Source organism: Pseudochaenichthys georgianus, unplaced genomic scaffold (genome assembly GCF_902827115.2).
Source record: "Pseudochaenichthys georgianus unplaced genomic scaffold, fPseGeo1.2 scaffold_590_arrow_ctg1, whole genome shotgun sequence".
Lineage (NCBI taxonomy): Eukaryota > Metazoa > Chordata > Actinopteri > Perciformes > Channichthyidae > Pseudochaenichthys > Pseudochaenichthys georgianus.
In genome coordinates this window covers 51,600-76,187 of record NW_027263149.1, presented here as the reverse complement: position 1 = coordinate 76,187, position 24,588 = coordinate 51,600, and the positions used below count along the sequence as shown (strand labels likewise).

Below are 24,588 nucleotides of genomic sequence, written 5' to 3'. Positions count from 1 at the left end.
CTTAAATAATGTATATATCTTTCTGTTGGCATGCATCTCCCTACACTTCACAAACACACACGAACAAAAACAGCAATACTTTTTTTAAGATATTGCTAAAATATTGTGAATTATTTAAGTCACGGTAATCGTATCGTGCAAATCTGATATCGTGATAGCCCTTCATCATTGAATCTGTTTCATGTCGTTAGTTGGCCCCTCCCTCATTTAGTCGACGCCCCCTCAGCGGACAGCGGTCACGCCCCTCTCGTTGTGTTTTACAGACGGTAGAAATGAGGGAGATGGGGCGGGACGGGTACTCCGACACTGAGCCCTATCACCCAATGGATGGGCACGGGCGGACCCTCTCCATGCCCCGCCTCTCGGCAGACAACCAAGTGAGCACCTTCATCCCACTACCACCCCCACCCCTCCCCCCCCATCATCCTCCATCATTACCCCTGTTAGCAGGACAGTTGAAGTGAATGGGAAAAGTCTCTCCTTGCATCTGAAACAGAGAAGAGAACTGAGCCTCGCACGAACCAAACCCCCTCCGTTTGAATACTTAACAGCCTGTACTGTATACTTGCAAGTTCCAAGGCTTTATTGCTTTTAGCTACAGTGTAGATATGGAATTAAAAAACGTAGGAACTCCAACAGTGCAACATATATATAGGACAAATAAAACAGATAAAATAGTGCAAGAGAATGTTTGGAGATGTGCAAGTAAATACAAATACAATAGAAATAGTTCAAGAATAGCCTATATACAAAAGTAACTATACTGTACATACGTTTGTATAAAAAACAAAAAATGGTGGGTTTATTTTTGGCATTTTAATTCGCCAACTAGTTTGATATCAGATTTGTTTAAGCTGTTCTCAATCCTGTGTAATCAAATAGTATAAATCATAATGAAATATTAGTCTCGTTACTTCCGCAGTGAAGCACTTGTTGAGTTACTGTAGGCCTTGACTTGCGTGAAGGGAATATATCTGCACTGTCCTTGTTGTTCAGAGTTTGCATCTGTATGGTTTCAGCACTTATTGTGCTGTAATGTTATGCAACTTTCCTTATAACCCAAACTTTAACTTACTTGTAATATAACCTACACAACCAGGTGTTTCCTGCGGATGTGTTGCATCTGCACACTTGGGAATCAACACGTAACTGGTCATTCGTAGTAACCACAAAACATCAAGATAGATAGGAAAGAAATTAAGAAACTTATATTTAGTCGTAGAAAAATGTGATTAATAAAGTGTAGATATATTAGATTGATATTAGGCAAAGTCGCTCCAGTTCTCTGCATAGGAAACATGGCTCACTTCCTACACTTTGTCAGGATGCAAAGAATCAGTGAGACTTTTGTAAATTCACTTCCATCTGTCAAATCTCCTTCCCTTCACCTCCTCTTTCCTCACTCCTACCCTCCCTTATCCAGCGGCCGACCCAATGCAAACAGAAAGCGTCGGATGGCTGGATAAGTGGTCAGGATGTGTGTACAAATATTTTTGGAAGACTATAGAATACCTTCCAAACATCCCCTGTTCCCAAATCCATGTCCATTGAATCCTTGGTGTGTCTGTCCCGTGTGAACTGCGGCCAGAGGTTCATCCTCTCGTCAGGAATTAAAATACAAGCGTGTGCTTCTTAAAAAACATGCAAAACAAATGCAACCCCATGCATAGGTTGCTAATAAATTGTATTTGGAGATTATCTTTGTGGTACTTTGGTTTCAACCGGGGCTTCTGGGTCATCGGCTTCGTCCAACTGATGTGTACTGCATTCGGTGCCATTCTCGGTTGAGATCAGGCAGGGATGGACTGGTGGTCCGCGAGGGTACTGCAGGTGGTCCGTGATTTCTTTTTTGTATTATGAAGGGTTTTCGCAGAACACCTCAAATGCAAACTGTACAAATAAGTACATATATATGAACGTAGTGTCGAAACGCAGATATTTGTTATTGTTAATTATGGACAACACTTAATTTCACCACTGGTTACCCATGGTTACGTGTGTGGCGCGTGCAACACCACAAACATGGATCGGTGGCTAACATCAGGTTCACTGAAGAGAAAATAGGTTACTGTTAATGAAGATAATGAGAGTGAGTCGGATCCAAATGATACAAGCCAGATTCCAGAGAAGAACAAAGAAAGGGAACATTACATTTAGCTGTCGCTTTTATCCAAAGCGACTCACAATAAGTACATTCGACCAGCAAGACACGACCTTGAAGAAAACAGAATCATATAAGTACATCAGGTTTCATAGAGCCAAGCATTTCAAGTGCCACTCAACTGGCTTCAGATAAGCAGCCCTTTGTTAGTATATAATAAAGGACTGGTTAAGAGAAAGTACAAAGGGAACTGGGATGTACCGACACCGGCTGGTACATCCCCCCTATGGGGACGAGGCGTTCTGTGCTACGGGACACCGGCTAACGAGAGCCTACAACCAGCTGGGAATCTGGCACTACGTTTATATATGTACTTATTTTTACGGTTTGCACACACAGTCAATTTCTCTGAGTAAAATTGACTCAAATTGAAGAAAATGTAACTCTAAAAATATTACATTTGGTCCCAACCTATATAATGTACTCTTTGTTCAGAGTTGTATTTTTAGAGTTAATTTTACTCAATTATGTGCTTGGATTTGACTCGGCTTAATGGCTACTTACTCCATGTATATTAAAAACAACTCTACTGCCATTTCACTCCCACTAGAAGGTCGTTTCACTCCCAGTAGAAGGTCATTTCACTCCCACTAGAAGGTCATTTCACTCCCACTCGAAGGCCATTTCACTCCCACTAGAAGGTCATTTCACTCCAACTAGAAGGTCATTTCACTCCCACTAGAAGGTCATTTCACTCCCACTAGAAGGTAATTTCACTCCAACTAGAAGGTCATTTCAATCCAACTAGAAGGTCATTTCACTCCAACTAGAAGGTCATTTCACTCCCAATAGAATACATGAACCATAATGATCTTTACAATAAAGAAATAAAATAAATAAAGGTCAATAAACCAAAGTGCTCTCGAAGCTATGAATAATAAATACACTCCAAAATTATTAAATATCACTATTTCAGAGCAAAATAGTAATTACTCTGCAAAAAATACTCACCCATATTTCCTGTGTGCGAGGTGGTCTGCGAAAATCCTTGATAATAAAAAGTGGTCCGCATAAACAAAAAGTTTGAGAACCCCTGTTACTCAGGTTCACTATATACTTTTGTGGGGATTTGCTAAACTATACATCTTTGGAAAGGATATTGTATAAGGATTCAGAAAATCCATGTTTCCATTTGCGGGGGCCATTTTGGAATTTCCAAAATGGCCGCCATATAGAAATCTGGCCATTTTGGAAATTCCAAAATGGCCGCCATATAGACATCTGGGCAAATGGAAACATGGATTTTTCCATTCATTTTTCCTCAAACAGAAATTGGTGAGGACACTGAAAGTGTATTTACATCTTGTGGACAAATTGTTCCTTTGAATTTAAATGATATTTTCTTATGTAAATAATTTCCATTTGCCACGAAGCCTCTGTCTGCAGTTTCACACACACACACATTCCATATCTCATGTTACTCTCACTCTGGTATGCTGGTTACTCCATGGTTTCTGTATGAACATTTAGAGGAGAGTGTTTTAGAGGTGACGTCCATACTTATTCTTAATATTTTGATCGTGCAATGGGTGGGCTTGATGAGAGGTATCTCTTTAAAACACTCTCTTAATAGATATAACAGTGTGTGTGGTTCCTAGCTGTCAGTCAAAGTCAAAGTCAGCTTAATTGTCTACATGTGTTATACATACAGAAATCTCGAGGTACCGTTTCCCGCAGTCCCGCAGTGTGGCACATATACATAAAACAAAAAGGGCCTAGATAACCGGGGTATACAACTAAGTAATAGTGCTGGTTAATAATATATATATTTAAAAACACAGTTAATTCTCTCAATTAAGTCATTTAGAGAAAGTGTGGACTGCTTTCTTTATTCCACTATTTTTGACTATACTCACTACCTTAGATTTCTGTGTGTAGATATGAACACAGTTACCCCACATGAATAAAGGAGTGCTCTGGGAGTGTAGAACATGTCCTGTGTGTGTGTTTGCGTCGGTGTGTGTGTGTGTTGTATTTACAGTTTATGTGTGTGTGTCCATACACTGTTACTTACTGCCTTCTAACACTGCTCTGCCTTACAGAGAGCTCATGCTGTCTCGGTAAGTGTGTGTGTGTGTGTGTGTGTGTGTGTGTGTGTGTGTGTGTGTGTGTGTGTGTGTGTGTGTGTGTGTGTGTGTGTGTGTGTGTGTGTGTGTGTGTGTGTGTGTGTGTGTGTGTGTGTGTGTGTGTGTGTGTGTGTGTGTGTGTGTGTGTGTGTGTGTGTGTGTGTGTGTGTGTGTGTGTGTGTGTGTGTGTGTGTGTGTGTGTGTGTGTGTCCTCTCTCGCTCACTGGCACCTCGCTCTGATGTGTGTGCGTGCACTGGCCTTTAAATTAACTGGGTTTTCTCTCTTTCTGCCCCCCCCCCTATCACCTATCATTATTTATCTTCTCCTTCCTCCAAAAACATGGTATCTCTCCGACTTCCCCTTTTCTCCTCCTATCTCTGATTTCTGTCATGTCTCTCTCTCTATTCTCTTTTGGTCCTGGCGGCTTTGCTTTGTCGGACCAATGCTGCGTGTGTGTGTGTGTGTGTGTGTGTGTGTGTGTGTGTGTGTGTGTGTGTGTGTGTGTGTGTGTGTGTGTGTGTGTGTGTGTGTGTGTGTGTGTGTGTGTGTGTGTGTGTGTGTGTGTGTGTGTGTGTGTGTGTGTGTGTGTGTGTGTGTGTGTGTGTGTGTGTGTGTGTGTGTGTGTGTGTGTGTGTGTGTGTGTGTGTGTGTGTGTGTGTTTACGCTCTGCTCTACGTATCATCTCTGTGTTTGCCTGCTCTGCAGCGGAGGAGACACAGGCCTCGTGGAAATAACCTCAGTGTATGTACTTCTCTCTGTCTCCTCTCCTTCTCTCTGTCTCCTCTCCTTCTCTCTGTCTCCTCTCCTTCTCTCTATCTCCTTCTCTCTGTCTCCTCTCCTTCTCTCTGTCTCCTCTCCTTCTCTCTATCTCCTTCTCTCTGTCTCCTCTCCTTCTCTCTATCTCCTTCTCCTCTCCATCTCCTCTCCTTCTCTCCGTCTCCTCTCCTTCTCTCTGTCTCCTCTCCTTCTCTCTGTCTCCTCTCCTTCTCTCTGTCTCCTCTCCTTCTTTCTGTCTCCTCTCCTTCTCTCTGTCTCCTCTCCTTCTCTCTGTCTCCTCCTTCTCTCTGTCTCCTCTCCTTCTCTCTGTATCCTCTCCTTCTCTCTGTCTCCTCTCCTTCTCTCTGTCTCCTCTCCTTCTCTCTGTCTCCTCTCCTTCTCTCTATCTCATCTCCTTCTCTCTGTCTTCTCTCCTTCTCTCTATCTCCTCTCCTTCTCTCTGTCTCTGTCTCCTTCTCTCTATCTCCTTTCCTTCTCTCTGTCTCCTCTCCTTCTCTCTATCTCCTCTCCTTCTCTCTGTCTCCTTCTCCTCTCCTTCTCTCTGTCTCCTTCTCCTCTCCTTCTCTCTGTCTTCTTTATGCCTCTGTCAATCACTTTTCAAACTGGATCTGACCTCAAATGTAGTGTTTAGCGGGTTAGCCCCTCGGAGGACGCCATGTGCTGAGATCTAACTGCAGTAGGACAATTAGGATGCATGTTTTTAAGCTTTAATGTCTTTAGGCATATTCAGGACGACCAACCAGTGTTGGATAAAAAAGCCTGAATACAAAATGCACTCAGTTCCTGTCATGGCGCGTTTCCACTGCAGCGGGTAGCTCGCTTTAAGCACGAGCCGAGCCCGTTTTTGGTTGCGTTTCCACTTGGCCTAGTTTTGGCCCGGGGCGACTTTTTCACCTTTTTTCTGGCCCGACTAAATCGTGACTAGGGCCAGGAACAACCAGGCTGAGTCGGGCTGAGCATGCTAAACTAGAGAGAGAATCGCTGGCAAGGGGGCTACAACTACAACAAGATGAACATATTTGACCGTGATTTAATTGTAATACACATTTCAAAATGATTCCGAAGTAACAACACACTGATACCGGTTAGTAAGAACCATGAATTAATGCTTTGACAAGTCTGCAGACAGACGGCAGGCGAAGAACCCTTTAAAATGCGTGTTTTCTGAATGGAGATCGGCTAAGCTAACGCAGTATAAGCTCCGACCGTCCACACTCACAGCAACGGCCTACAGACATAAATAAACCAGTGACTGTATTCTCCATGACACAGGCAGTCTGTGGTTTGGACTTGTTTAACTTGTGTCTAGTTTCTGAACAGATATGAGGAGCTGTGAGCTCTGAGGGCTAACAGCTAATGGCTGTGTTGTTTTTTGGGGCGCTCATTGAAGATGACGTCACGGCTCCGCCTACACTGCGTTACTATAGTAACGGCCCCTACACACGGCGGCGTGCGTTGCCGCTTGGCGGTGGGCGTGTCTTGAGCTTGGGGAGTCAACGCGAGCAGCCCGACCAACAACCAACCACATGCATGTCCCGCCCCGGACATACAAAGCAAAGCATTCATGCTACATCCATGCTGGCTAAATATACTGTCTGCCTGCTAGCTGTCCATTCAAACGAAGTACACTGGATATAAACTCCCCAAACAGGCGAAAACCTACCAGTTTCCCCCACTGTCTCTGCCTCCTCCCCCCATGCCTGGCTCCTCCGGTTTGTATCCCTGTATGTGAAGAGGGACTGGTCATAGAGTACCGGGTGATTCGCTACCGCCACGATCATTTCCTCCTCCTTTTGTGACATATGGGAAATAACTGCGGTTAGGCTCTCCCAACATACACGCGGTTTGATTGGCTAGTGCTTGTACTGTCAGATTTACATACGAGGGATTTGATTGGCTGACGCCTCCGTCGAGGCGGCAAAAGTAGAACATTGCTCTACTTTTGCAGCGAGCACCGCGAGAGAAGCTACGCTTTGCTCCCACAATGCAGTTCGGCGAATCGTGACGTCACCCCATTCAAAGTGAATGGGTAGAAGCGTTGAAGCGGCAACACACGCCGCCGTGTGTAGGGGCCGGTAGGTTTTCGCCTGTTTGGGGAGTTTATATCCAGTGTACTTCGTTTGAATGGACAGCTAGCAAGCATAGACAGTATATGTAGCCAGCATGGATGTAGCATGAATGCTTTGCTTTGTATGTCCGGGCGGGACATTCATGTGGTTGGTTGTTGGTCGGGCTGCTCGCATTGACTCCCCAAGCTCAAGACACGCCCACCGCCAAGCGGCAACGCACGCCGCCGTGTGTCGGGGCCGTAACTGCCCCAGTTCCTAAACTGTAATGGAAGCGCAGCATTAAAGTGAGCCAAAACCAAAGTGAGCCAAAACCAAACCGAGCGAGGCCTGCAGTGGAAACGCGCCATAGTTTCTCCGTAACAAGTGAGCACTGCCCGTCCAGTATGTGTGAAGTCCTTTTCAGCAAACACTGAAGGGAATAAATTAGCTGTCAAATTGTAGATGTTCCTGGAGACAAATATTCATGTTTTTTAACTTTATAGAGACACCATCTGAATTGTGTTGCTGCAGTGAATCCGCCCGTGTCCTAATGTCACTTATCAGATCTGCTTTGATCACGTCTCAAACTTCCCTATCTGTCCTGTCAGCTTATCTTCTCTCTCTCTCTCTCTCTCTCTCTCTCTCTCTCTCTCTCTCTCTCTCTCTCTCTCTCTCTCTCTCTCGTGTTTGCTCGTGTTGAGGTTGCTCTGCTTTTCATTGTTTGTTCTCCGTGAAGAGATTTCCTCGATTTCTGCTTGTGTGCAGCGTGTGTGTGTGTGTGTGTGTGCGTGTGTGCGTGTGTGTGCAGACCGGGTCAACAGTGTTTGAGGAAAGCATGGTCTGGCCTGAAGTGCAGCTGTTGGCCTGTATGGTGGATTGGCGGCGTGTCGGCATGTCATGAGTCGTGCATGACGTGGCAGAGCTGAGTCTCGCCGTGATGGAGAGGAAGTGATTAGGTTGAGTAGAATGAAGGAGCTCACGTTGGATGGAGACAGAGTGGCTGTGTCATGTTCAGCACTATCTCTGTCTTAAGATGGGTCCTTTTTGACAACTCGTTGGCACATAACACCCAGGCGGACATCTTAAAAAATGAGGTCAGGCCAAAGTTCGTTCAGGTTTACGACACTAGAATCATAATGTAAGTTTGATATGTTAAGGAATGTCTGAGTAAATATACATTTGGAGTCGTTTATACATGGCTTTAATTTGACACACTGATAAGCCTTACATATACACACCCAAACTATAGGTCTTAGTGCAAAGAAACAATGTGTGCGTGTGTGTGTGTGTGTGTGTGTGTGTGTGTGTGTGTGTGTGTGTGTGTGTGTGTGTGTGTGTGTGTGTGTGTGTGTGTGTGTGTGTGTGTGTGTGTGTGTGTGTGTGTGTGTGTGTGTGTGTGTGTGTGTGTGTGTGTGTGTGTGTGTGTGTGTGTGTGTGTGTCTCCTCTCAGGACGGGGAAACCTCTTGCGTTCGTCTGAGTCTTCGTCTGGCCTGCTGCTTGCAGACTGACATGTGCCATATCATATGAAGCTTTTGGGGGGGGGGGGGTCAGCGGGGGGTCCTGTCAGAGTCGCGGTCTGGTTATGAACCCATCAGGAAAATCAAGCGTGGTCTAGAACTAAACTTGAGCCAGTTCCTTTTTTTTAAGGTTTTCTGAAAGTAACTTATCTTGTGTGTTATATTGTTTCATGATGCACAGCTTCAAATGTTGGAGTACAGTTCAATACCTTCATGCATGTATTTATACACACATACAGTACTTGGTAGGTTTCGAGTACATTTTAAATATACACGCAGAAAGTCTCTGTCAAAACAATTCAATCAACCGTTTTCAATACAAATGAAAGCCAACTGCACTGACATCCACACTTATGGCACATTTCCACTGCAGCGGGGTCGCCCCGTTTAAGCGTCCCTAAGCGTCCTCGCTCAGGCCTCGGGCTGCCTCGCTGGCCGTCCGAGGCGCATTTCCATTACAGTTTAGGACCTGGGGTAGTTACTATAGCAACGCAGTGTAGGCGGGGCTCCCGTCGAGCTCCCGCTGGATTTTATCATCCCCAGTGAGATGTAGGAACGTCGTCAGCTCCTCGGTCGACCGCGGTGTGCTTTTCTTTGACGTTGCCATTTTTGTAGCTCCTCCGTTTACAAAAATGCTGCAAGCTTGCTTCTAGATATATATGCGACGCTAGGGATGATCTTGTGCGCGATCTCGTGCGCGATCTCGTGCGCGATCTCGTGCTCGATCTCGTGCGCGATCTCGTGACGATTCTCTCTGACCAATCAGCAGTCGAGAGTGTTGACGTCACTAGTTCGGCCCTGGCCTGATAGAACCACGATTTGATGGGGCCGGAAAAAGAGGGAAAAAGTACCCGCTAGCCGGGGCTACGTTATATGGAAAGGCCACCAAAAACTGGCCTGGCCGCTTGAGGACGCTTAAACGGGGCTTCCCGCTGCAGTGGAAATGCGCCATTAGCTGCCAGTTATATAATTTTAGGCATAAAAAACTTATTTTGTAATGTTTTTTTAAATCCAACAATCGATCCTGTAAGATTTTCCTGTTGGGTTCTTGCGGAGCGTTTTGACCGGACTCGTTGGGTTACGGAATGACAGCTTAGCTTTTCCACATGGCTGCCATCTTGGATTTAAGTCATACGGATGCACATCTTGTTGGGAGACATAGTGGTTGTCTTTGGACAAAGATATCTTATATTTTCGTAAGGTATGAAGCCCATATGAAACATGGAGAAATGTATGGAGAGAAAACGCTCAATTATCCTGGAATTAGATGTTGTGGATGTGTTGGGTGACATTCAGCTTCTCAAGCTTTTATAGTGTCGGTAAAGCAGCAACTCACTCAGGTTGTTAATACATGTGTACCTTCTGTCCACACGGAAAATGTAAGTGTCTGTAATGTTTTCGTCAAATCAGAAGTTCACCACCACTGCCCATCAAACACCTGATGTGCTCGACAATGATTGAAATGAACCATGGCTGCCATCTGGAAGGTTCCAGTAGTAGGTGCATGTGAGGCATGGTTTCTACAGCCCTCCTTCATGCTTGCTCTCTGTCTCTCTGCCCCTTTGTCCCCTTGCTGTCAGTTCCCTGTTTATCCCCGTTTCATTCCTACATGTTGCGGTGAAGACGCATGTTGTTAGCTTGCTCTGGGTAAAGCTAATGGGAAGCAGAAATGCTCAGATATCTTATTTAGGATCGGTCAAATAGTACAGACATTCAACGACATGTCATACACTCGTCAAGAGAAACTAGGGTTGAGGACGACCAATCATGATGCATTAAATCTTACTTCCTGTTTTCTTATTCTCTCTTTCTTTCCTTCTCTCTCCTCCACTACTTCTGTCTATCGCTCTCCTTTCTTTTACTCGCGCCTTCCTCCTCGCAGACCATCACCGACACCAGTCCCATGCGCCGCTCCACCTCCAGTCTGGTGCACGGGCGTGCGGGTCGGGGGGTGAGGCTGGACGACTACTCCCTGGAGAGGGTGGTTTCTGAGGAGGGGAAACACGGAGGAGGTCGCCGGCACAGAGAGAGGAATCACCAGGCCTCGCAGCGCTCGCTCACCAGATACACCGACGCTGACACGGGTGAGTCACTCAGAGCGGACATTATTCTATCGTAATGCATGTATCTGATACGGTGGTGCCGCGATGAGTCCTAAAACCTGTCATTAGATATCTCGAGTTGATGGGTCCTTGTCGTAGTTGTAGCGTGAGGTAATGCTGGACAGTCGAGGGCAACTCAATGTCAGTTGTTGAGGCTCATTGAGCTCAGAGATTAGAGTTGTCATCACTACATGCATGCAAGTCGAGTTGTTGCACAAAGAAGCCCTTCAAAAGAACAGTGCCCACTTCCCCTCACTGGCCCTGTCCCTGAATCCTCTTGATAATTGGAGAGCTCTCTAATCTGATGGAGAGGACTCGCTCGTAGTGATGCTGCTGTTAATTAATTTGCTGTGCTTTAATTTGATGTGTATTTCTGCAACAACAAACATACAATTAATTATTATTACACTGTTCCCACATTCACCAACTCTGGTTAGAGAGTTTAAAAAATAAATACTCCTCTACTGGCAATCAGAAAGTTGGGTTTTTTGCGAGTTACAGCTTTTAAAAAGATAATGCTAATTTCTGTGGTAAAAAGGGGAATTGGCTTCATGTGTATGCCTCTAGATCAGGGGTGTCAAGCTCAATTTAATTGCGGGCCACATCAGCATTATGGCCGCACTCAAAGGGCCGGTGGAAACTTTAAGACTATGTAAAAATACATATATAAATATTTAATATATATAAAATAATGTATTATATTACATTGTTGCCTCTGCATTGGATTATTATCGGATAGGGTAATAACTTCATAATTAACTACGTCTGAAAGCAGAAGTCTGGGGCAAATAATTGCAAGTCTCTTCAGTGAGAATGTCACAAAATGATTTGAAATGAAAAGCAAAATTCTGGGGGGGAAAAAGGAAATTACATTTTAAAAAAAAAAAAGTGACATTTAAAAAAAAAAGGAAATTACATTTAAAAAAATGCATTCTAAGAAAAAATACATATTTAGAAGAAAAAAAGTCAAATTCTAAGAAAAAATACATATTTAGAAGAAAAAAAGTCACATTCTAAGAAAAAATACATATTTAGAAGAAAAAAAAGTCAAATTCTGAGAAAAAAGTCAAATTTGAGATGCATTGTGGGACATGTAGTTTATGGGCAACGTGCTTATGTAAATCATCATGTAACCGTATAATAAACATATAATATTCTTTGCAAGCTCTTGTGGGGCCACAGAAAATGAAGCCACGGGCCGGATCTGGCCCCCGGGCCTTGAGTTTGACACCCCTGCTCTCGATGAACTCTATATAACTCTCAATAAAATAAAGAGTGGCCTTGTTTTTACAAATGTAAACTGAGGCATCTCCCTGCTAGGTCTGGGCACAGACCTCAGCACCACCACGCAGTCGGGCGACCTTCCTCCAAAGGAGCGCGAGAGGGACCGCGGCCGGACCAAGGACCGTCGCCACCACCATCACCACCATCACCACCACAGCTCCATGGACAAGGAGCGCTACGGACCAGAGAGACACGACTACCCCCCCAGGCACCCCCAGGACCGCCACTGGTCCCGCTCCCCCAGCGAGGGGCCGGAAGGACGAGGACACAGACAGGTGGGCTCCAAAGACACCGAGGTTAATGCCAAGATTAGGGACAGCTTCTCAGTTCTGTCCGACACCGTCTGTTCCTTCTTCTTAATTTCTATATGTGTAGAGTTTCTTATATAACGTGTGTGAGTGTATGCCGGTTGGATAAAGGCCCACACAGCCTTGAGATGTTCTGTACTGTCCTTCAAGTCAATCTTGAAGTCACAGTGGCATGTCTTTAGTTAACATGACTTTCAAAGTTGTCAGATTGCTGTATTGTCCAAGTTACACGATTAGCTTTTTGAAGTCGTTGTGGTTTTCACACAACATGACCAGCCGGCATCCCAACGGTCGACTTACCTGATCTTTAACCAGGAGAAATTCCAGATGGGTATTCTTCTAAAGTTCATGTACGTCCAGTATCGGGCAATCCATAAAGTTATTCGGCCGATCCCTACTTCAGGTTTCCCTTCCAACCGAAGTCTTGCGCTCCATTTGGCTTTTTCTCCCTCTTGGGCAAGTCCAGGAAGTCGTGCAGTGTGAACTAGCCGTCAGGTATTAAGATAAAAAGATCGATATCTTTCTCACAATGTAAGGTTTGAATTCCAATGTAGCACCTGCCACAACGACTCTTTTATTATCGAGTAGAAGTTCACGAAGAGTCACACACCTACTTATGGATATCAATTTCTCCTTTTTGTGTTACGCTTTTTTTCTTTATCACTGTTTCTCTTTCTGCCCATTTTTCTTCAACGTGACGTGTGGCTTCTTGATGTCAATTCTTTGCCTCATCGATGTTTTTGAATGATTTTCAATGGTGTTCTATCTATATATCTATCTATCCACCCTACCTCCCTACCTACTCCTTACCTACCTACCTCCCTTCCTTCCTTCCTACTCCTTACCTCCCTACCTACCTTTCTATATATCTACCCTACCTACCTACCTACCTACCTACCTTCCTACTCCTTACCTACCTACCTACCTACCTACCTTCCTACTACTTACCTCCCTACCTACCTTTCTATATATCTACCCTACCTACCTACCTACCTACCTTCCTACTCCTTACCTCCCTACCTACCTACCTACCTACCTACCTACCTACCTACCTACCTACCTACCTTTCTATATATCTACCCTACCTACCTACCTACTCCTTTCCTCCCTACCTACCTTTCTATCTATCCACCCTACCTACCTACCTACTCCTTACCTCCTTACCTACTCCCTACCTACCTTCCTACTCCTTACCTCCCTACCTACCTTTCTATATATCTACCCTACCTACCTATTCCTTACCTCCCTACCTACCTCCTCTCTGCTCTACTCTGGTCTCTGGTGTTGTTGTTGTTGTTGTTGTTGTGGTGGTGCGTTTTGATTTTCCTTGTTTACATTTTGCTGTAGGGCAGTAGTTCGGTGAGCGGCAGCCCGGTCCCCTCGACCTCGGGGACCAGCACTCCGCGGAGAGGCCGTCGCCAGCTGCCCCAGACTCCAGCTGTCCCCCGTCCACATGTAACCTACTCCCCCGCTGTCCGCAAGGCCAGCTACGGCCCCCCGGGTCCGGGCCGACTGCGCTCGCCCTCCCCCCGACACTTCTCCCCTCCAGACCACGAGAGAGGCTATCACCATCGTCCCCCGTCACGCCAAGCGTCTCCCCAGCACGGGGGGTCCTCATCCCTGCACGGGTCCCCGCGGTCCCCCAGGCACCAGTCCCCGCGCTCGCCTCTCCACGGCTCCCCCAGGTCCCCTCACCGAGGCCGTTGGAGCGGGGGTCCGCCCGGGGACAGCCTGGAGGGCGACGGGCCCTTCTATGAGCGCGACTACGAGTACGAGCGGCACCACGAGCCCCCTGCCTACGAGCAAAGTCTCTCTCATGGCAACCCCCACCCACATGGGGGAAATCCTCACCCTCACCCACGCTCACCTAGGACTGCCCACCATGGGCCCCCTCCGCCCCCTCACCCGCATCCACGTAGGGTGCCCAATGGTTACCGCTCATCCTCACCCTCCCCACATAGGCGGGGGCCACCCGGGGTGCCACCACATCCACACCAACGGCCCCCCCATGCTCGAGGGCCCCGCAAGGGCCTGCATGAACCTTATAGTGAGACGGACGAGGATGACTGGTGCTAGCAACCACAGGGAGCGAGGGGCGAGGGCAGGAGAGGAGAAGAATAGCAGCCTCCGGCGCTCTGGCCTTGGATATGTAGACTTTTAAAAAAGCAGAGGGGGAGAAAATATGAATGGGGGTTGGACACCCTCTACCTTCACCCTTCGGACTCTAAATGAGAAACAAAGGGCGGGGCGAGGGGGATGGAGGTTGCTTCAGAGCAGCACATGGATGAAATGAAAAAGCCAAGACAGCGAGGGCGAGGCCCGGGCACAGTTTACCTCTCTCCTTCTCAGAACTACACTTCCCAGAGTTCTATGCTTGACCAGCAAGGCCAGGCTGCAGAAGGAAAAGAAAGTTGTGGGAACAAAAAAGCGAAGGAGGAGCATATCACGGTTTATGAGCCCTCACAGGGCTTCTCCCAGACTGTCGCCTGATTGGTTAGTTTCGTCAGATGTGTGCTATCTGTCGCCGGCCAGTCTGCTAAATGTAAAAGCCTGAAAATTAGTCCACTGCTTTCAGTTTGCTCCTCGAACAGATATGTTTAAAGAAAAATAAATTAACAAAAAGCCAGGACCCCCTAACCCTTACATGCCAAGCTATGCCTCCAGAAAATCAAACTTGAACAATGAAGAACAAAATCAAACTTTACATGACAAACAATGAAAAGAAAAAAAGGGAGAACAACCACTTTATCTTTGACCTTTTTCCTTTCCAAGGGACAGAACCAGGAAGCTCCGCCTATACTGCAAAAACCAGCCAATCACAGCGCTGGCTGATATTTGATGAGTTTTATCATCTCTGTTTACTGTTAAAGACTCACTTAATGCTGACGGAGCTGGTGTGACATCACTTCCTGTTCGCCAGTGGTGATGGTGGAGGGGGGTGGGGCACATGTGGGCTCACTTCCTTTTCGAGTGCGCAATGGGGGGGGGTGGGCTCAGATAACTTGAGAAGGTAGTCGGACACTTCGTCAAGCCCCTTCCTCCTCGGTTACTCGACCTGGTGCCAAGGTGAGGGATGACCTGACAGGAAGTTACATCACGCGTCGACAAGGGCGGAGGAGAGGAGAGGAGGGATGGGGAAAAAGACGTATTTCTTCAGTATTTCTTCTATCGATGACTTCTCCTTCTTGTTCTTCTTCGGACATTGGAGCTTGGTTCTTCTGTTGCATTCGCTCAACCTCCTTTGATCTTTTTCGGAGTCCAACATTTGATGGAAACCTGCATGATTGATTAAGTACATACTAGAGAGGAGATCTAACTGGTGTGGGTGGGACCTGGGGGCTTTATAGGAAACTTTGCATTTAAGTTTACAAAAGAAGTCCTCGTCTTTCGGACACTCTTTCTCCTTCTCTATTGTACATCTCGAACGGGACTTACGTTTCGACGGTCGGCTGTTTTCTTTGAGTCGTCTGCCGATACTGTTCTGTGTCGACAACCTGTAAAAAGACTGGATCGCATTCCTGTTTTCTGCTCGAGAAACAAGAGGGAGAAAGAGTGGAGAGAAGCGGACTCCTACCACACTTGATTTATTATTGTTAACGATGATAGTCTTATGAATAACGATATCAATGTCAATGCAAAATGACGATGACAATGACGATACTGATGATTGATTGTTGATTGATTGATTGATTGATGGAACTGTTGCTGTAGATTTGTTGTCATGTTATTTGGAGTTTAAGTATGCTATGTCCATCTTGTTTACATCCGTTATGTTTTTTATTCCCCCGTTCGATGACGTTTACCGGGTTCCTAATGCTTTGGGGCAAGGACGGCTTGGGGACATCCGCTTTGCAGCGCTGCGTGTTGTAACGCAACTCTCAAGATACACTCTCTCTACACAACGGGGAAGGTAGAAGTCGGGGGAGCTTCGGTACCCGACGTGCAAAGACGTGTGGGGTTCGTACTGTTGTCAAGCCAACCCAAAGATCAAGAATTCATTTTCGACGGGTGGGGTAGACCGGATCAATGAGAATGTGGAAGAGTTTGTGTTTTACATTGCAGAGGTTTCAGACCAACCTGAAGTTAAAGTTCTACCAAGGTTGGGTTCTTCCACTAGCAGCCAAAAACTAGAATCTCAACCTTCTCCCTCTGTCTGGCTCTGTAGTTTTGTGATCAGTTGCCGGCAGTGACAGCACAGTATTGGTGGTACAATGTTGGTGTCAGTATTAGGTGGGTGTTGTTCTCTATGTTTGCCACCAGGGGGCAGTTATCAGCGCACATTATCCGCCCTGCCTTCCCCCTCTACAGGACAGCCTCCAGGCCACATTCTGTTTTCTAGACCTGGACTGAAACCCTCTACGTATACCTGTCTCTTATATCTTTGTAAGATATATAGACGAAGTCCAGTCAGGAAACATGGATGTCGCCTGAGAGACGCCATATCTGTCCGTTTGTCGGCCCGTCCTTCTGTCTGCCTGTCTGTGCCAATGCTGACGACCCCTCCCTCCCCCAACCCCTTCTCTCAGGTCTGGATAACCAGAGAACAGTCACCAAAATCCCCAATCCAATCATATGAGGTTGTAGCAAAGCTGAAACCTCTTCTGCCAAAACCCACTACAGTATCCGCCAACCTCTCTTTCCTCATCCCCCTTTTTCTTTTTCTGTCCATTTGCTTTGACATCTGTTCTTTCAGCTTGCCAGAAAGCGACACTGAAGACACTCAAGGCATTACGAGACAGAAACACTTATAGGACTTCTATTTTCATCCTTATTTTTATGAAGGAAAATTATTATTGAGTATTCGATAACTCTTAAGACAAGATGATAAAGTATAGATAAATATATAGATGATAAAGTACGTATAAATCTAGATATAAACCAGTAGATGTAGTTATAGATAACAGACAGAGTATAATTAGAGTTTCAGATATTTATTTATTTTGCATACCGTTCATGCTCATGACACGGTTGACGATCGAGCTACTCTTGAAACCTCGCACTGTTTTCTTCGCAGTCGCATAAGCCAGAAGACAAACCCCAGTCCACGTGTTTTGACACTATGCAGACCTCATAAGCATCCTCATGGTATTATTTCGGAGGAAAACCTGCAACAATACGGTACTGTAGAACGGATTTAATCGTAAAGATCGACACCTCGTTTGCACACGTCTCTTGACATCACGCAGTGAAACCCCTTGTGTCACCTTTTCCCTCGTCTTTTTCTCTCCTCTCCCGAAATGTGTTGCCTCCAGGCCTAGTAGTCGAGCATAGCGTAGTGAAGATGGGGATAGGGGGGTTTTCTTTTCGTTGATTGTTTATTTGATTGGCGGGAGTCGAGGGGGCGCAAATACATAACCCCTCTGCCCACACCTTCTATGAAGTAAGGTTACGACAGGTGGGGACGTTTTCCTCGAACCCCCCTACAGAGCCACAGTGCCTTGTCACTCCCCATTCTCCTCGCCCTTAGTCCCCCCCTGTACCCTCTGTAGTAGTTGACATCAACCACACTACGCCTTAAGAGTCAAGTCCCACCGGCTCCCATGCTAGTTTAGAAACGGGGATAGCGGCAAGAGGCTAGCTTTGAAGTAGTGAAATCCATACATGACCTAATCAAACAAATATCTAATTCAAACGTATATTTGGAGTTGCCAACAAATCTAAAGAGATCCAAACAGTTTGAATCAGAGCCTCGTGGTTTTGACGTCATTGTTGATTTATCGGATGCTGCTAACAAGCTAGCCCTCTTGGCTTCAACTCCCTGTTAGGCAGGGCATTTTGTGTCAATCCAGGAAATGTCGTGGGTCCAGTTTCAGGCGGTATCGTGAGAGGTTTACAGAGGTGCAAAGCGGTTCGCTTACTTCTCAGGTCCCTCTAGAGCAGGGGTGTCAAACTCAATTTAATCGCGGGCCACATCAGCATTATGGCTGCACTCAAAGGGCCGGTTGTAACTTATATATAAATATATATATATAAAATAATGTATTATATTATATATATATATTACTCTGCATTAGATTATTATCTGATAGGGTAATAACTTCATAATTAACTACGTCTGAAAGCTGAAGTCTGGGGCAAATAATTGCAATTCTCTTCAGTGAAAATGTCACAAAATGATTTAAAAAGAAAAGCTGGAAAAAAAGTTAAAAAAATAAAAGTTACATTTAAAAAAAAAATAGTCAAATTCTGGGGAAAAAGTCTAATTTGAGATGCATTCTGGGACATGTAGTTTATGGGCAACATGCTTCTGTAAATCGTCATCTAACCATATAATAAACATATTATATTCTTTGCAAGCTCTTGTGGGGCCGCATTAAATGAAGTCGCGGGCCGGATTTGGCCCCCGGGCCTTGAGTTTGACACCCCTGCTCTAGAGTTAGCTAGCTAGTTAGACAACATAGGGAAAAGTCCGCTACAAAACAAGCAGGCCTCGGATTGAGTTATTGTATGGTTTTACCTGGCATGGCGTCAGACGTTGTATTGTTGACCCCCCCCCCCCCCCGCCCTCTTCTCCCCTTTCACTGACTTCATCACACCCTCTGACCCCTCATCTGCCGACGCACCAACCCCGACACCGGCGTGTTGAAAGACAGGCAGGAAAAAACAACCTCCATTTTGGCTCCACGACACCACTCGCTTGTCCAGAATTGTAACAGCGGATCCAAAATGGCCGACACACAACGATGCCTCTGTGTGAAAGCATGTTGTGTGTGTGCTTTTCCGAAAAGAAACCCCGTTCTTTGGGAGAAAAAGTGAACGTTTGATTTTTCTTTCGTTGTTTTCTTTGAACGTGGGCTGTGGGGATTGCAAAGTTTTTTGCTAAGTCATTGCTTCTACCAACATCAGCTGTCTTCACCTCCGGCTTCTGTCACCCATCGGGCTATCTTTTCTTTTGGTTCTTCTTCGTTTTTGGACGAAGGAAAAGCTAACAATCGCACCAAACCATCCACTCAGTCGGCTGTGAAATTGTGTCAGTGGGTCAGTCGTGAGGCAACGCGTCGACAAGAACACGAATAAGGGCTCTCTTTAAAAAAAAACTACACCGTGGGTTTTAATGTACAGTAGTGCTGCCAAAAGTTGTGCTTATGTAGCTGAAGCCACACCGTGGTCTCCCCTTTGTACAGCACTAGATGCGTGTGTGTGTGGTGTGTGTGTGTGTGTGTGTGTGTGTGTGTGTGTGTGTGTGTGTGTGTGTGTGTGTGTGTGTGTGTGTGTGTGTGTGTGTGTGTGCGTGTGTGTGTGTGTGTGTGTGTGTGTGTGTGTGTGTGTGTGTGTGTGTGTGGTGTGTGTGTGTGTGTGTGTGTGTGTGTGTGTGCGTGCGTGCGTGTGTGTGTGTGTGTGTGTGTGTGTGTGTGTAGGTGCGGGTGCGTGTGTAGGGGGTGAAGGAGGGAGAGGCGGGAGGGGGAAAAGGCAAATGAGAGAGGTGTTAATGATGTATGGTCCTGTTTGCGGTGGAGGGGGGGGGCGTTTTGGGAAGGGGGGGGGAGCAGCAGAAGTCGTAGTGATGTTAACACACAATTTCACAATGGCACTGGACCACTTTTCGGACTCATCCTCATGCTCAGAAGCCATTTTGTCACCGTCACCCACCCAGGCTCTGTCCCACCGTGAGGGGGGCGGGGCCACTGCTGCGACAGGGAGACATTCACTGTATGTGTGTGTGTGTGTGTGTGTGTGTGTGTGTGTGTGTGTGTGTGTGTGTGTGTGTGTGTGTGTGTGTGTGTGTGTGTGTGTGTGTGTGTGTGTGTGTGTGTGTGTGTGTGTGTGTGTGTGTGTGTGTGTGTGTGTGTGTGTGTGTGTGTGTGTGTGTGTGTATGTGTGTGTAAGACCGTGTTTAAGCATGTGTGTGCTGAAACTAATTATTTACATCTTTGATTAATCCGGCAATTTATTTGACATGATCAAACACATTGTATTTTTTGACTGGACCATAGGTTAATTTAATATTTTGAGCCAAGCCATGCACGTGTTGATTTGGTTACGAAAAGCCAAAAATACGACTTACATTCTTATACTTATATGGTATAATGGAATGTTCCCTTAAGTAACGTTCAATACCCTAAATGATAAGTAAAGATAATATTTCTTGTAACGTCAAATAAAATAAACCTGGAAAGAAAATGAAAAGGCAGTTGACTATGAGGAGTTGCAGGCAATGCAAATAGTACGCAAAAACGATGTATATGTCAATATTTGACTTTGAAAATGCACACATTTTAATATCTATTAATGTGAAATATCTATATATATGAATAGATAAATAGCTAATAAGATTACAAGCTCAGAATGAAAAGACACAGTCAATTAATTAACTAATCGTTTCAGCACTAAGTGGAATGTATGGGGAAATATGTGAGTGAGTGGAGTTCAGTGTATTATTATGTGTGTGCGTGCGTGTGTGTGTGTATGTGCGTGTGTGTGTGTGTGTGTGTGTGTGTGTGTGTGTGTGTGTGTGTGTGTGTGTGTGTGTGTGTGTGTGTGTGTGTGCGTGTGCACATGTGTGTGTGTGTGTGTCCTGACAACATCAGCTACAGTAGGTCACCCTCAGTGCCTTACACTGTACAGGACACGATGAGACAATCGCAGTATGCATGTGAGGTTTTAGTGTCCTTGTTGCCACCTTCATCTCCTTCCATCCTTCCCTCACCCACTCCTCATTTTCCTCTGGGATCATTATTCAACCCTGACCGGGTGGGAGGCGGAGGCGGGAGTAAATAATCATGTCATTTCTCTCACCCATTCCACTGTATGTTTTGGCTTTTGTGTATATAATCCATAAACTTTCTGAAAAACTCATTGTGTTCTTCTGTTTTTCTCTTTCCGTCACATCGCCCCTTCCTCCTGTAATACCACTCATGACCACAAGGTGGTGGGATTGAGCTTTCGCCATCATCACTCACTATGAAAGGTGTGGAGGTTGAATGAGTGGGTGTGTTAGTCCGTCTGCAGTCTGCTTGCGTCTTTGTGTACGTCTTTGAGGAGTCCAGCGGGTATTACAGTTCCTGATGATTTCATTCATTCACTTGAGTTTTTAATTGCTCTCACATATTTCTTATTAACCGCGATTGTGGACACTGCATAAAAAAGGCATACAGTATGTTCAAAACTGCATTAATCTGTTACTGGGGGCAGGACAAAGTGTATGAAGTGTTTTCGAAGATATATTGTAATGTAGGTTATTCTTTGTTACATTTTATGTATGAGGGAAATGTTGATATCTCCACTGGCTTCATGTTTATTTCCCTCTGACATTAGGCATTTGAATTCCCTGCTCACTAGCTTAATTGTCTGTCACTCTGTAACTTCTCGACTCCAAAAGACATGTTAAAATTGACATTGAAAGCCAAGAACACGACAACATGAAATGCCATAACCACAAACAACATTTTAAGGCAGGCATCGCTAATGTGTATGCTAACAGTTAGCTACTGACATAGAGCATTGATTTGGAATCGTGTTTGTGTTCACCTGATGACTTAAAGTCCCTTATTCACACTCCTTTTAGCTCTATGTTGGTCTGCGGCAAAGAGAACATTTTGTTCTTTGATATTTACTAGCTAGTTGCTAAATTTGTCTGCAGTTTAGTGCAAAACACGGAGTGAGCAGTGAATACCGAAACATCTAAATGTGCTTAATTGTATTTATTCATCCCATACAGAAATATAATATATTGCACTTTCCAAATGTGGCAGGACTTCCAACATGTGTCTATACTGATGACATTGATGTGCAAGTTATCAAAGCTTTTGTGTCTTATACCTGCTGGACTCCGTACTTCTCTGTGTTGGTTTACAGTGGATTGATTCCTCGCAAAAAAGCAAACCCAAGGTCCCTCTCTCCTCTCCTCTCCTCTCTCCTTCCATCCATCTCTCTCCCCTTTCCATTTCTCTCCATTAACCCGATGAAGACGAGTTGCTTCCAGAAGATCTGTCCTCACCTTTTGACGGCAGCGTCTCCCGAGCGCTGGAGGCCGATCTCTCCCAAGACATCTCGAGATGCCGTGAACAGGGGATTCTTGTTAACCCTTTGTAGCACAGATTTGATGTTTCATTTATCAATTGTGTTTTTTGGGGTATAATCAGAGAAAATGTGAGGGTCCTTAAACCAGATTTTACTATATTTCATGGGCTTTTGTTCTTGGTTCTGCTAACTTTTCATTTGATAGAAGTTATTGGATTTTAAATGAAATTTGATTCCCCGAAACTTTAGCCAAAGATGAAAGACAATTAGGGTTGGGGTTCCTACTGGTTCCTACTGGTTTCAGGTCAGACAAACCCAGCTGCTCAACACGTGCTTGTTTGAGACGTAAAATGCAACAAATCCCCCAAATTGTGTATCTAGAATTTAAGCTGCAAAGGGTTTAGTTATAATGTAGGTGTTGTTGCAGAGATGCATTGGGAACCGAAGCAACCACTCATCTCATCGCCATGCAAACCATCGACACTCATCGACCCAGTAGAAACCGAACCAGTGCCACAGTAGAAAACCATACAGGATTCACTCAGCAAGTTGGGGAAAAAAGAGAAAAAATAAACATACATGGCAATTTAAGATAAAAGAGAAGTATTTAATTACAGATTTGCATGTGCAATGTGCATGCCACTATGTGGGGTAACAAGTCAACTTCAGGAATTAAAAAAATAAATATGAAGAAAAAAGTATATATATGTAAAAATATATATAGATAGATGTTTTTAAGAGCAATGTGTTTCTTTTTTTCTTCTATTTTTAAAAACAAAAAGGGAAAAAAAACCTGACCAAAAAAAAAAAATCCATCCTGATAAAAAAAAAAATGGAAATGACTTTGGTGATGAAATCAAAGAATGTTTGTTTGTTATATTACGGGGGGAAAACCGTGGGGGAACAACAAGGATAGATAAACACTTAAACTAACATTACAGAAAAGAAAAAAAGATTTTAAAAAAGGGGGAGAAGGAGAACAAAGATTTCCCTTGAGTAAAGAGCTGCCTGAACCTGAATCTGGCGATGTTATTCCCGTTTATTCTGGATATGAAATCCCTTCTTTCTCTCTCCCTCTCTTTCTCTGACCATCTCTTTCTCTCCCTCTGTTTCTTTCTCTATCTATCTCTGCTGTTTCTACCAGTGCATTTTGTAATTTCAAACAGAACTCTTCCTAAAGAACCTGAATAAACCAGAGAGAATGCATTCTACCCGTCCTCTTGTCTGCTTTATTTCACTATCATGTTTCAGTGTTTTCTCTGCACCGCTGTGGGAACGTGTGAGGACGCTTTGCACTTCAGCTCGGACGGATCAGAGTCCGGTGCGTGGCCAAGGAGGTTCACACGTGCAGGGGTTTGCTTTGGTGTGTAAGAGACCACGCATACACAACCTGATATCATATACACGTACATGGAATCTGTAAAAAAAAAAAAAAAGTTTTATTTTGAAATTAATTAGCATTTGAGTTTTTGGTTCATTTATGCTAAGCTAAGCTAACAGTCTCCTGCTCTAGCTTTACAGGTCCCCTCTTCTTCATGTCTCTTATACATCAACATGTGTCCCCTCTTCTTCATGTCTCTTCTACATCAACATGTGTCCCCTCTTCTTCACGTCTCTTCTACATCAACATGTGTCCCCTCTTCTTCACGTCTCTTCTACATCAACATGTGTCCCCTCTTCTTCATGTCTCTTCTACATCAACATGTGTCCCCTCTTCTTCATGTCTCTTCTACATCAACATGTGTCCCCTCTTCTTCATGTCTCTTCTACATCAACATGTGTCCCCTCTTCTTCATGTCTCTTCTACATCAACATGTGTCCCCTCTTCTTCATGTCTCTTCTACATCAACATGTGTCCCCTCTTCTTCATGTCTCTTCTACATCAACATGTGTCCCCCTCTTCTTCATGTCTCTTCTACATCAACATGTGTCCCCTCTTCTTCATGTCTCTTCTACATCAACACGTGTCCCCTCTTCTTCATGTCTCTTCCACATCAACACGTGTCCCCTCTTCTTCATGTCTCTTCCACATCAACACGTGTCCCCTCTTCTTCATGTCTCTTCTACATCAACACGTGTCCCCTCTTCTTCATGTCTCTTCCACATCAACACGTGTCCCCTCTTCTTCATGTCTCTTCCACATCAACACGTGTCCCCTCTTCTTCATGTCTCTTCTTCATCAACACGTGTCCCCTCTTCTCCATGTCTCTTCTACATCAACATGTGTCCCCTCTTCTTCATGTCTCTTCTACATCAACATGTGTCCCCTCTTCTTCATGTCTCTTCCACATCAACATGTGTCCCCTCTTCTTCATGTCTCTTCTACATCAACATGTGTCCCCTCTTCTTCATGTCTCTCCTAC

The 24,588-nt window shown here is 45.0% G+C and overlaps 1 protein-coding gene across 1 annotated transcript in view; it reads left to right on the top strand.

Annotated features, from left to right (window-relative positions):
• LOC117443349 (voltage-dependent P/Q-type calcium channel subunit alpha-1A-like) overlaps positions 1–15,182 on the top strand; it is a 76,902-nt gene extending 61,720 nt beyond the window's left edge. The window contains exons 19-24 of the mRNA XM_034079338.2: positions 264–377; positions 4,204–4,221; positions 4,934–4,969; positions 10,454–10,655; positions 11,994–12,232; positions 13,613–15,182. Coding sequence (XP_033935229.1) covers positions 264–377; positions 4,204–4,221; positions 4,934–4,969; positions 10,454–10,655; positions 11,994–12,232; positions 13,613–14,341 — 1,338 coding nt within the window. The 3' untranslated portion in view covers positions 14,342–15,182. The remainder of the gene's footprint in view (positions 1–263; positions 378–4,203; positions 4,222–4,933; positions 4,970–10,453; positions 10,656–11,993; positions 12,233–13,612) is intronic.
• The last annotated feature ends 9,406 nt before the right edge of the window (positions 15,183–24,588 follow it).